This window comes from Dreissena polymorpha, chromosome 2 (assembly GCF_020536995.1).
Source record: "Dreissena polymorpha isolate Duluth1 chromosome 2, UMN_Dpol_1.0, whole genome shotgun sequence".
In the NCBI taxonomy this organism is placed as follows: Eukaryota; Metazoa; Mollusca; class Bivalvia; order Myida; family Dreissenidae; genus Dreissena; species Dreissena polymorpha.
In genome coordinates, this window is record NC_068356.1 from 114,741,161 (window position 1) to 114,755,165 (window position 14,005).

At 36.2% G+C, this 14,005-nt stretch overlaps 1 protein-coding gene and 1 long non-coding RNA gene across 2 annotated transcripts; both read left to right on the plus strand.

Moving 5' to 3' along the window:
- The first annotated feature begins 247 nt into the window (after nucleotides 1-247).
- Nucleotides 248-12,624, plus strand: LOC127868574 (transmembrane protein 220-like). The gene is made up of 7 exons (XM_052410451.1): nucleotides 248-271; nucleotides 1,161-1,274; nucleotides 1,837-1,866; nucleotides 2,239-2,299; nucleotides 2,586-2,718; nucleotides 3,029-3,094; nucleotides 11,943-12,624. The coding sequence occupies exons 2-7, from the start codon at nucleotides 1,161-1,163 to the stop codon at nucleotides 12,094-12,096; spliced, it is 558 nt and encodes a 185-aa protein (XP_052266411.1). The 5' UTR covers nucleotides 248-271; the 3' UTR covers nucleotides 12,097-12,624.
- LOC127868582 (uncharacterized) lies at nucleotides 9,826-11,192 on the plus strand. The gene is made up of 2 exons (XR_008044183.1): nucleotides 9,826-10,182; nucleotides 10,328-11,192. It is a non-coding gene; the product is annotated as an uncharacterized LOC127868582 (long non-coding RNA).
- Nucleotides 12,625-14,005: the final 1,381 nt, after the last annotated feature.

The following is a 14,005-nucleotide window of genomic DNA, read 5'->3' on the forward strand; positions in this document are numbered from 1 at the left end:
TATATGAACATTGTAAACAAACGGGACACAAGATCAACCCTTACAACACCAAAGTACTCACTTCCGAAGAACATCTATAAAAACGCAAAGTGAAAGAAGCAAAGGAGATCAAACAGCGGCGGCCATCACTTAACAGAGACGAGGGACTCGAGCTACCCCGGGTGTATGACAGTCTCCTCGTATCACATGACCCTTCACCGGTCATGTGACTGTGCCTTCAGTACCAGTGATCAGCTGATGAAGAAGATGTGATATCTTCGAAAATGCCAAGGTAAATAAACCGGCTCTGAGTCCAAGAATTTACTCAATCAGATTAAATTTTTGTCAGGTATTGTGCTGTGAGGGGAAACCGAAGTATATATATTATAGTCCGGGGGTAACCCTACCTGTCCGGTATGGCAAACACGTATCAAGGTCACATGCGTTGAACCGGGTCACGTAGGACAGTAACTTAGGTGAGGAGCACGTGTACCAGCCACTGCGATAACCGTACAGCCCGATATATGACAGAGGTTGAAAGTCATTTATCCGATTGCACTGATCAACAAATGTCATTGTCTTTTGTTACATCACCTTTTATACATATATTTTACATAACTTGGTATACCATCTTTTCGCTGATATTGCTGTATGACTATCAGAGACGTAGATAAGTTATCTACGTCTCTGATCCAATATAGACTATTGAGATATGAAAATTACGTACATGCAGTCCGTCATCAAGAAAATACATCAGTGCCTAAAGTGCTTGACTGATTTAATTGGTGTGTAGTTAAGTTCTTAATGTATTCTTTAAACTTTAAAATATATTGTGGATACATACACAACAAACATTCAAAAAGTGGCGGGCTAACTTTTCTCCTAACCTAACCGGAAGAGGAAAGTGTAAACAAAGCTCTGACAGACGTGGGAATTTGCACACATGGCAGGATTATGATAATATTCATGGACAAGACCGTCTGACAGATAAGTTGTAAAATTGTGTCTATCTCAGGTTTAAGTTTACTTTTAACGTTACTTAGAAGGCATTTTCTGGTCTACGAATAAGGTCTGGATGTATTTAAAGTTTATATATATTCGGAAAGTGCTTAATTCGGATATTCCAATAAAGTTAGTAAATAAATAAAGGTAACACATACTATTTATTCCCCGTTTTGTAGATGATAGAGCAGTTGAAATCAGAAGCGAAAAAATCTAAACCTGGAATGATGTACGTTTGGCAAGCAGTGAACCTAGTCATGGCTTTATTCTTCGGACTGGCAGCGTTTGCGAATGTATGTTGCAATGTTTTATTGTTTACATGTTTTAAACATACGGTCGGTAACATATTAAAACGTTATTGTTATGATCTACTAAACTTATTTTCGTTATTGAATAATCACTCAGTTATGATTATTTTTAAAAGATAAATCAGTAAGTGTATTTGAAATAAATATTTTCATAGACCTATAGCATTTGTTATAATTTGTTTATACTTTGTACTTTCTCTCTCAAGTTACTGTACTCGATTATGTTTATAAAGGGGCAACTAGATGATTATGATTTAAAATAGACCTATTGTGCAAATTATGAATATTTCAAACTGAAGATGTTTTAAGTCGCAAGCGTTTTAATTGATTCTTAATGCATAATGCAATCAATAGCTGTACATCCAAACGTAAAATTTTACTAGTTTTAAAAGTTTCTACACCTCTAAAATTACCAAATATTACATTTTCGGTGGACTGTTTCGTCATTAAAATGAGTAATTTCGTAGAAAAAAGATTTAACCATTTTCTTTAGCAACAATGCTGGTTACTGCTATGTGTATTATGTATAATATTTCTTTATTTTAAGTCAAACGATGGTGACTGGTATATCTGGTGTGTAAGTACATTTCACTACTTTCTTGTCTTTTATCTAAAACATGCTCAACCATGAGATTGTTGAACTTGCCTCTCCACAGAGACAATTTATGCCTGTGGCTATACAAATATTTATTGATGGAAATAATTAAAGTTAAATAACATATATAAAGTCATGCAATCCAAATGGACTATCACAAATGTGTGTCAGTATGTAATAGAATAGAAAAGATGTGAGTATATGCTCAAATTTTGATTGTTTGTTTTGATGGTGTTAACATGGTCCAACTGTAGATTTGGTAAAAAGAAATGAATGAAACATTTTGTTCCAGTTTGATCAATGTGTCTCTGTGTATTGTCTTTTCTTTTACCAAGCTTTCTCATTTCCTTTCAGCCCATCTATACGATACCCGTATTGCTATCCATCAGTATTGTTATTTGGCCACAACTAAATGGTGCGTAGACGAATTTTCCGTAACATACCCGATTATGATAGTCCTCAGAAAGTCTATCCAATTTTTCCTGATTGTATATACAGATTTAGGTGGTTGTTTATTTAATGATTTTTATTACGTATTTTTAATAAGAATACTGATTCTTAAGTCGTAACCTTGTCAACTTTAATCTTGTACATGTAAAACTGCGTTTTATGTCGATCTTCGGTTGATAAAAACAACACATTATGATATTATGTTATGATCATAACATGACTCTCACATTTTTAAATGTATCTGTTCGCAGAAAACAAGATATGGAACACTGTGAGCGTATTTCACCTTCTTGCATGCAGTTTGTATGCTGTCTATCAAATTTTCGTTCTTTTGAGCGACTTGGGTGGAAAAATTGAAAACCCTCTTCAACATGAAACAGGGAGGTGTGTCCATTATTTGCATTGTAGCTTTGTAGCAACTGATATTACCATGATATGTTCTGCCATTAGAACACCTGTGTTTGACGGTCGTGTTTTGCAAACGTAACAACACTTATAGCATTAATAATTATAATGCACCGGTACCGAAATTGTACTAGCCGGGGTAAATTGTATTAGCCGGGCGTTGCTTTATATACGAAGATTATCGTCCGTCCGACCTGCGTTCCTATCTGCAAACGAGTTGTGTCAACCTTCATTAACTTTGCGTCTATTATCAATGCATTCGACTATTATTGTTTTGCTTTTATTACAGAGAGATGGGTGGTCTTCTCATCATAATAGCGTGGCTGGGCTTATCGCGGTTTTCAAGCATTGCAAGGTATATATGTACGGATTATTAACATGACTCATGGTAGATTATTACCAATGTGTATATCAATACATGTATTGATTCAGTGGATATCAATGGATATCTGTTTGTTTCCATTAAATGTCACTGCTTGTTGTTATCGCTAGGAACAGGTAATTAAGCTCAATGGGTCATTGTCGACCTTAAATGGCCCACAAGTCACCCGAGATGACTAGAAGCCGATTCATGTCACCCTGGGGTGACTTTAAGCAGATTCTTGTCACCCATTTGTGGAATAGACAGGGGATTTTTGAAACCACCGAATTCTTGAAAATGTAAAACTAAACAATTATTATGAAAATAAATACCATTGAATACTGGCATATGCTACTGCGCATTTTATAGGGATTGTCATAATGCATCTTTTTCGAGGTCATAACCGTTCGCCGACACCCTCAAAATTGTTGTGCCAGAGTGCATAGGACGATTGTTTTTGTTCGCTTGCGAACAACTAAGGTTAGTACTACGCGTTGCAAGTCGGTCTGATCTTAACTACACTAAGAACGATAACCACCGCATCTGAGGCTATTAATAGATGCTGCTAAACAAGTATAGGGGATGTTCAGATGTTGTGTAACCTCGTTTATAGTGCATGCTACTATTGCTGCTTCTCTGTAACATTATTTTGTTCTCAACAGATAGTGGCGATCTTTTGTTTTCACGGATGCTAACAACGCAATAGTAAAAGATTAAGTTTGTTTACATTCACAGATCTCAATTAATAAAACGTTGAACATGAGCTCACCAATTACTACGGGTATATTATAGACAACAACTAAAATGCTTTAGAATCGCTAAAACCGAATATAGAAAACAACTAAATATAACAAGATATATCTTTTTAAAGGTAGTCGGCGTAAATGCTGACTTTGAAATAAAGTTAATTTACGTTTCTAAATAATTAAATTGAAAACAAAAGTTTAACTATTGTGTTTTTATATTAAACTTGTTAGTCACATATTCATCGCATGAAATGTGTGTTATCAACTTATCATTGTCAAACCACACATTAGTGCAGCGACGTAGATTATCTACGTCTCTGATTCGTGTAAGAAGATAAAAATTATACTACAGGAGTACCACATATTAGTGTAAGTAAATACAAATTATACTACGGGAATGCACATCATATATGTCCTCAGGTGCCCTATTAATAGTGTATTTCTTCACCATCGAAATATATTGTAAGTTAATATTTGATTAACACGCAGTTTTCTTTCGACACATTTAAATCACACTTTCATAGCCGCGTCATGCGAAACTTGTAAGGCAGCCTTTACAGGCGTTTAGGAACGATTTCTAGACGTGCTGACTGATTACGGCAAACATTTGTGGTAGGATAATTAAATGATTTTCTTCTTATCGTGACACTATACTATTTTTTTTTGTTTTCTCATCTTGAAAGCAAAACTGTGTTTATCGATATTTAATTATATATTCCCCGGACGATTTAGTGAACGAGTACTGACCCTGAAATTCTGCAAAATGGATTTTAACGCGTAATTGTAACTGGGCCACAATTTGTGTCATTTGAACATACAGAGAGTAGTCCGGAATTCCTTACACTGAATAGTGATACATCCTTTGCTCTGAGCACATACACAGTGATGTAGCCACAGTTCAGAGGTTTTATCTCGAATCAGCCAATGAAATGTTCGAATATATTCATGCGTGTCTGCTGGCGTTATGTAAAAGTCTTTTAAGGTGAAAAGCTGGGTAAAACAGCTATGCCGAAAAAGCGCATTAGTGCTCTTTACCCATGTTTAGGTCAGAGTTGTTGACACCGTGTGAACTTCTAGGGTAACAAGTAATGCATAAACAACAAAGTACGGGTCAACAGGGCTGTCTTTATGACTACCTAATTCGTGAGTAAAAAGTATTGCTCCCAGATTTATGTTTTATTTATTTTTAGCTCACCTGTCACGAAGTGACATGGTGAGGTTATGTGACCGTGTGATGTCCGGCGTCCGTTTGTGCGTGCGTGCGTGTGTCCATCAACAATTTGTTTGTGTAGACAGTAGAGGTCACAGTTTTCATCCAATCTTTATGAAATTTGGTCAGAATGTTTATAATAATGAAATCTGGGTTGGGATTGTATTTGGGTCATATGGGGTAAAATACTGGGTCACTAGGTCAAAAACTAGGTCAAATAATAGAAAAACCTTGTGTAGACAATAGAGGTCGCAGTTTTCATGCAATGTTTATGAAATTTGGTCAGAATGTTTATTTTTATGAAATCTGGGTTGGGATTGTATTTGGGTCATCTGGGGTAAAAAAACTAGGTCACTAGGGTCAAAAACTAGGTCAAAAAATAGAAAAACCTTGTGTAGACTGTAGAGGTCACAGTTTTCATCCAATCATTGTGAAATTTGGTCAGAATGTTTATCTTGATGAAATCTGGGTTGGGATTGTATTTGGGTCATCTGGGGTCAACCACTAGGTCACTAGGTCAAAAACTTGGTCAAATAATAGAAAAACCTTGTGTAGACAATAGAGGTCGCAGTTTTCATGCAATCTTTATGAAATTTGGTCAGAATGTTTATTTTGATGAAATCTGGGTTGGGATTGTATTTGGATCATCTGGGATCAAAAACTAGGTCACTAGGTAAAAAAACTAGGTCAAATAATAGAAAAACCTTGTGTAGACAGTAGAGGTCACAGTTATCATCCAATCTTTGTGAAATTTGGTCGGAATGTTTATCTTGATGAAATCTGGATTTGGATTGTATTTGGGTCATCTGGGGTCAAACAATATGTCACTAGGTCCAAAACTAGGTCAAATAATAGAAAAACCTTGTGTAGACAATAGAGGTCGCAGTTTTCATGCAATGTTTTTGAAATTTGGTCAGAATGTTTATTTTTATGAAATCTGGGTTGGGATTGTATTTGGGTCATCTGGGGTAAAAAAACTAGGTCACTAGGTCAAAAACTAGGTCAAAAAATAGAAAAACCTTGTGTAGACTGTAGAGGTCACAATTTTCATCCAATCTTTGTGAAATTTGGTCAGAATGTTTATCTTGATGAAATCTGGGTTGGGATTGTATTTGGGTCATCTGGGGTCAACCACTAGGTCACTAGGTCAAAAACTTGGTCAAATAATAGAAAAACCTTGTGTAGACAATAGAGGTCGCAGTTTTCATGCAATCTTTATGAAATTTGGTCCGAATGTTTATTTTGATGAAATCTGGGTTGGGATTGTATTTGGATCATCTGGGATCAAAAACTAGGTCACTAGGTAAAAAAACTAGGTCAAATAATAGAAAAACCTTGTGTAGACAGTAGAGGTCACAGTTTTCATCCAATCTTTATGACATTTGGTCAGAATGTTTATCTTGATGAAATCTGGGTTGGGATTGTATTTGGGTCATATGGGTTCAAAAACTAGGTCACTAGGTCAAAAACTAGATCAAATAATAAAAAAAAAAAACCTCGTGTAGACAATAGAGGTCGCAGTTTTCATGCAATCTTTATGAAATTTGGTCAGAATGTTTATCTTGATGAAATCTGGGTTGGGATTGTATTTGGGTCATCTGAGGTCTAAATCTAGGTCACTAGGTCAAATAATAGAAAAACCGTCAACAATTTGTTTGTGTAGACGGTAGAGGTCACAGTTTTCATCCAATCTTTATGAAATTTGGTCAGAATGTTTATCTTGATGAAATCTGGGTTTGGATTGTATTTGGGTCATCCGGGGTCAAAAACTAGGTCACTAGGTCAAAAGCTAGGTCACTAGGTTAAAAACTAGGTCAAATAATAGAAAAACCTTGTATAGACAATAGAGGTCACAGTTTTCATCCAATCTTTATGAAATTTGGTCAGAATGTTTATCTTGATGAAATCTGGGTTGGGATTGTATTTGGGTCATCTTGGGGTAAAAACTAGGTCACTAGGTCAAATAATAGAAAAACCTTGTTTAGACAAAAGAGGTCACAGTTTTCATCCAATCTTTATCAAATTTGATCAGAATGTTTATCTTGATGAAATCTAGGTTGGGATTGTATTTGGGTCACTTGGGGTAAAAACTAGGTCACTAGGTCAAATAATAGAAAAACCTTGTTTAGACAAAAGAGGTCACAGTTTTCATCAAATCTTTATGAAATTTGGTCAGAATGTATATCTTGATGAAATCTAGGTTGGGATTGTATTTGGTTAGTCAGGTAAGTGATTCAGGGCCATCATGGCCCTCTTGTCTTATCTTGTTGTATATTTTGAATTTGTATATTGTGTCAAAATTAAAAGTTTTGTACAGGTAATTCCCATAATGAAATTATATCTTAGGACTTCGATATTCAAACAATATTCATTTAATATGATGGTGATTGCAAATTGTCTTTATATTGAGTTTTCATTACACTTTTAGCTCACCTGATTACTCAGATGAGCTTTTGTGACCGGTCTTTGTCCGTCTTCCGTCCGTCCGTCCGTCGTCCACATTTGGTTTGTAAACACTCTAGAGGCCACATTTCATGTCCGATCTTCATGAAACTTGGTCAGAAGATTTGTCCCAATGAAATCTTGATTAAGTTCGAAACTGGGTCATGCTGGGTCAAAAACTATGTCACTAGGTCAAAACAAAGAAAAACCTTGTAAACACTGTAGAAGTTACATTTCATGCCCAATCTTCATGTAACTTTGTCAAAATGTTTGCCTTAATGATATGTTGGTCGAGTTCAAAAGTGGTTCCGGTCCGTTGAAAAACATGGTCGCCAGTGGGCGGGGCAGTTTTCCTTATTTGGCTATAGAGAAACCTTGTAAACACTCTAGAAGTCACAATTTTTGCCCAATCATCATGAAAATTGGTCAAAACATTGGTTTTATTGATATCTCGGACGAGTTTGAAAATGGTCCAGATCGGTGAAAAACATGGCCGCCAGTGGGCGGTGCATTTTTCTCTATATGTATATTGTGAAAACATGTGAACACTCTAGTAGTCACATATTTGGCCCAATTTTCATGAAATTTGGTCAGAACATTTGTTTCCTTGATATGAGAGCTGAGTTTGAAAATGGTTCCGGTCAGTTGAATAACATGGCTGCCAGGGGGGTGGGGCAGTTTTCCTTATTTAGCTATAGAGAAACCTTGTAAACACTCTAGAAGTCACAATTTTTGCCCAATCATCATGAAAGTTGGTCAAAACATTGGTTTTATTGATATCTCGGACGAGTTCGAAAATGGTCCAGATCGGTGAAAAACATGGCCGCCAGTGGGCGGGGCATTTTTCTCTATATGTATATAGTGAAAACATCTGAACACTCTAGAAGTCACATTTTTGACCCAATTTTCATGAAATTTGGTCAGAACATTTGTTTCTTTGATATGAGAGTAAAGTTCGAAAATGGTTCCGGTCAGTTGAATAACATGGCTGCCGGGGGGCAGTTTTCCTTATTTGGCAATATAGAAACCTTGTTAACACTCTAGAAGTCACAATTTTTGCCCAATCATCACGAAAGTTGGTCGAAACATTGGTTTTATTGATATCTCGGACGATTTCGAAAATGGTCCAGATCGGTAAAAAAAAAATGGCCGCCATGGCGGGGCATTTTTCTCTATATGTATATAGTGAAAACATGTGAACACTCTAGAAGTCACATTTTTGACCCAATTTTCATGAAATTTGGTTAGAACATGTGTTTCCTTGATATGAGAGTTGAGTTCGAAAATGGTTCCGGTCAGTTGAATAACATGGCAGCCGGGAAGGCAGTTTTCTTATAATTATATAGTAAAAAAAGCTTGTGAACACTCTAGAAGTCACAATTTTTGCCCAATCATCATGAAACTTGGTACAAAGATTGGTATTATATATATCACATAATTAATGCCATAATTATTGCCCTTTGATTGTCCAAATTTTCATTATATTTTACAAAATCATTGTAAACACTCTAGAGGTCATAATTTTGTTTCCGATTTTATGAACATGGTCATAATATTTATTTTTTTATAAGCAAAGTTTGATGTTTTGTAAGGGGGAGGGTCAACAAAAAATATAGGTCACCAGGTCAAATCTAACAAAAACAAAAACACTCCATATGCCAGAGTTTTGGTTCAATTATGATGAAACTTGACCAGGATGTTTGTCTGGACAATATCTAGGTCAATTTTGTCGTTTGGTAAAGATTGAATGAACCGACTACTCTCAGGTGAGCGAACTTGGGCCTCTTGTTTATTATTATTACTAAGCTTTCTGAACGTCAAAAAGGGCCATGTTGTTGTTATTTTGTATAAGTTATCTATAAAATAAATAGGATGATAAAAAGTGCACACACATCTCGACCCGTGCGTTAAGACACACTCTTTATAAATTGGAATGGCTTGTGTTGTTATCAACTTGTGATTAATTTTGAAAATGAGTTGCGTTTTAAATTATGCAATATAGAACAACTTCAGTGTCTTCAGCGCTTTGATTTTAACTAGAGCTTTGTCACAGACGTGACGTATACCCCCACGTGCCGCATTGACACAGACTATTTTGCATGCTGTCTTCACAAAACAAGAGAATCTAATTTATGGCGATTTTTAAGAATTATTATGCCATTATCATTTATTGCAATTTTTGACCTTTAAACTCAAAGTGTGACCTTGACCTTGGAGATATCGACATAATTCTTTCGTGCGACACACCGTCCAATGATGATGAACAAATGATTTTTAAATGTCACCATGAACGACATAGTTATGGCCTGGACAAGCTCATTTATGGCCATTTTTATACGCCCGTCTATGACGGGACGTATTATGGTATACCCCGCGTCCGTCCGTCCGTCCGTCTGTTAATGTCGTACGCTACGTCAAATATCCTTTGACAGATTTTCTTCAAATTTTAACACAATCTTAATATTGATAAACCCTGATCCCCTTTCGTTTTTGACGGAATTCTGAATTGTCGTTCCAGAGTTATGGGACTTTGTTCGTCAAAATTTCGTGATTTCATTGAATGTCCTACTGTAGCTATATAAAAATGTTAAAGTTGTTATAACTTTGGTATGCTTGGACCTAGAGTCTTGAAACTTGACATGAAGGTTGGCCAGAACTAGTAAGTAACCACTGGACATTTCAAGGTCATTCATTTGAAGGTCAAGGTCACTGTGACCTTGAATGTAAAAATGTAAAAGTTGTTATAACTTTGGTATGCTTGGACCTAGAGTCTTGAAACTTGACATGAAGGTTGGCCAGAACTAGTAAGTAACCCCTGGACATTTCAAGGTCATTCATTTGAAGGTCAAGGTCACTGTGACCTTGAATGTAAAAATGTTAAAGTTCTTATTTCATGTTATAACTTTGGTATGCTTGTACCTAGAGTCTTCAAACTTGAAATAAAGATTGGCCAGTACTAGAAGATGACCACTGGTCATTTCAATGTCATTCATTTGAAGGTCAAGGTCACTGTGACCTTAAATGTTAAAATGTTAAAATTGTTATAACTTTGGTATGCTTGGACATAGAGTCTTCAAACTTGACATGAAGGTTTGCAAGCACACTTAGATGACCACTGGTCATTTCAAGGTCATTCATTCTAAGGTCAAGGTCACTGTGACCTTAAATGTTATTGTTGTTCATGTATCCTACCGTAGCTCAAATATCCCCCGATGGATTTTTTATACGCCCGTCTATGACGGGACGTATTATGGTATTCCCCGCGTCCGTCTGTCCGTCCGTCCGTCCGTCCGTCCGTCCGTCCGTCTGTTAATGTCGTACGCTACGTCAAATATCCTTTGACAGATTTTCTTCAAATTTTAACACAATCTTAATATTGATAAACCCTGATCCCCTTTCGTTTTTGACGGAATTCTGAATTGTCGTTCCAGAGTTATGGGACTTTGTTCGTCAAAATTTCGTGATTTCATTGAATGTCCTACTGTAGCTCAAATATCCTTCGATGGATTTTTTTCAAATTTCAACACAATCTTAATATTGATAAACCCTGATCCCCTTTCGTTTTTGACGGAATTCTGAATTGTCGTTCCAGAGTTATGGGACTTTGTTCGTCAAAATTTCGTGATTTCCATGCTCATGTACTTATAAAATAAACCATGTATTCAAATACAAATAAACTGAAGTAAAAAAATGATTCAAAGGGTTATTTATTACCTTACTACTTCATTGGCGAACGACGGGCGTATCATGCGCTCATGGCGCAGCTTTTATTTACCTTTGAACTCAAAGTGTGACATTGACCTTGGAGTTATCGACGTAATTCTTTCGCGCAACACACTTTCCAGTGATGGTGAACAAATGTGCTAAATGATTTTAAAATCTCACAATGAACAACATTGTTATGGCCCGGACAAGATTTTGGAACAGACCGACCGACAGACAGACCGACAAAGTTACTCCTATATAGCCCCCAATACCAATGGTAATGGGGGTATAATAATAGTGTGATCAACTAGAAATTATAGGTACTAGAAATGGTAGTGTGTCTTTGACCATTTAACACATTAATCTAGCACAATATAAACGAAATACGTGGGCGATTTACTCAAATCGTATTGTTTAGTATTGTGTTACACAAATATCGCGCAGACATTTTTTGTCATCAGTATTATTTATATGACCGAGTTAAGCAAAGTAAGGAAAGGGTCGGGTTACGAATGCGTAAAGTTCGGGCGATATTGGCATGTGAAACAAGTCCAAATTACTTGAATAATAGATTGAGGATATATATTTGTTTTTGCGGTAATATCGCATGATATCATCTCAGTAAAAGAAGACAGTAAATAGTTTCACGAGCGTTTTCCTGTAATCTAAGTGCGATAATAAGATATTTACTGCAGTTTCATTTCACTATGATAGCCATAAGTGTACATGTCTATTTCAGGCCGGGTGCGGGCCAGTCCAACAAGGGCCTCATGGGCGCCCTGTTGCTGCTTGTGCTGACCCTCACCGTCATGCCGCTCTTCCTGTGGTCGATCTGTTTCATCAGCGACTGGCACACACGCCTCGGGCACTGCAACGGAATGTTTAAGAAGTAAACGGTCGTCTGCTTCTCTGAAATGATCATGTGTTGAACTGTATGTTATTTATTGTTAAGTTTTGCTGGATGATGGTTTACTATTATTGGTGGCGTATATGGATAACTATGTTTTATATTATGTTTTATTATTTGTTTATTATTGGTGATCAAATCACGTTTGCCTGCTTGATGTTTGTCTTACGTAAGGTATATAATACCTTAGTGACATGATTGCATATATGTCTAGTGTTACCTGAAATAACGCTTACGGTAAAGAGGCGATTGCATTTAACAGTTGTTATATACATTTAGAACAACATTAATATAGTAGTATGGGGAACACATTTAAAAACATACAGTTGTTGTAAACATGTATATGCATATACATATGTATACTGAATGCTAGATTCTTTGCGTCTGGAACGTACTTATTTTAATGGATGCCTGCCTTCTTGTATTTTTAAATGCCATATATTGTATATCTAGTCATGTAGCACTGACCTACGGACTTAGCGTTCAGTGTTACCAGTAAAGCTTACTTTCTTCCTATACGTGTTCTTTTTATTTTTGCCGTACATGTATATAAATAGACGGTTTTTATCCCAATTACGATACCTAAAACAATTATTGTCCGAATGGTTTGAGACAAACAAGAAATAATTGGTTGAAATCTTTCAGAAAATTGTATAGTATTGTAATTTAACTCGAAGAATACAAACATTCGATATCTCTCACATCTATCTTTATCACATTAATCTACCAGATTCGGTAGGATTTTTATTTTTATTGTTTAAGTATTACATTATGAAAATTATTATCATTTTCTTTTATATTTTGAAAATAATGTAAAAGTTTAGGTTCGTAATAAAAAGACCTGAAATTAAAAAAGTAAAAATAACAACGGGTAAATTATTGTACACCGTGGCTCGGCTATCATCACGTGGTGGATGAAGGCAGGGATTTGATACAGCCATGATGGTTCCAGTCAAATCTCTGCGCGGAGGTTGACGAAAATTAAGTGTTTTTTTTCACAAGCGATCGAACAGAAGCTGAGTCATTGGGAAAGGGCTCCATTCTTAATTGACACTCGTTCAAAACACTAAAGACAACACGTGACAGATGGAAACTGCCCGTTCGGCATTCTAAAAACTGACGCTTGAACTCAAAAGTGTTTGAGTTGTATTGTGGTGCCCATCTAGAATCTTCGCAAATTGGCCGCACGTGAAATTGGCTGGGAAAGTTCTTGTGATCGTACGTACAGAAATTTGACTTTTAGTGTTTCATAAATGTGTATATTTCAACAAAGCTGCACATAATTTCTGTTAAAGGATCTAATCTCCTTAATTATATTTGAGTTTGTTCATTTATTAATATTTGCAATCGCTTAATTGCGTTTAAACAACCACGTGGAGCTTTTATGATGTGTGCACCATCGTACGGACAAGGAGCATTTTTGCCGGTCTGTTGCGTATTTAAAAACTCCAGCAGAATGAAGCTGTGTATAGTTATCATGCGACGAATGTCTTCCATTCTATTGCAAATGTATTATTCATGAAAGTAAAAAGCACAAACAACACCTATTTTGGCACCATACACGGACGTGTTTTCGCTAAAAATGCAGCAATTCGCTAATTACCACAACGAATTCCAGAACAAAATTGTAACAGGATTGTGCAATTTTTCGGCGTAGCTGTTTAACGTCACTTTTGACCTTACCTGACCTGAGTAAGTGTCCAATAAAATTCAAATACAATATCCCGCGGCTAGACACGAATGAATACACTAAATTTATTCCATTGGCTGATTTGAGTATACCACCAGAACATTGGAAACATGTCCGCGTCTTTGTAACACTGTTTAACTGCATGAAACAATTGTATCTCTAATGAAAAGGCTTAATAGATAGAACAGGAACAGTTTGTGCGTGC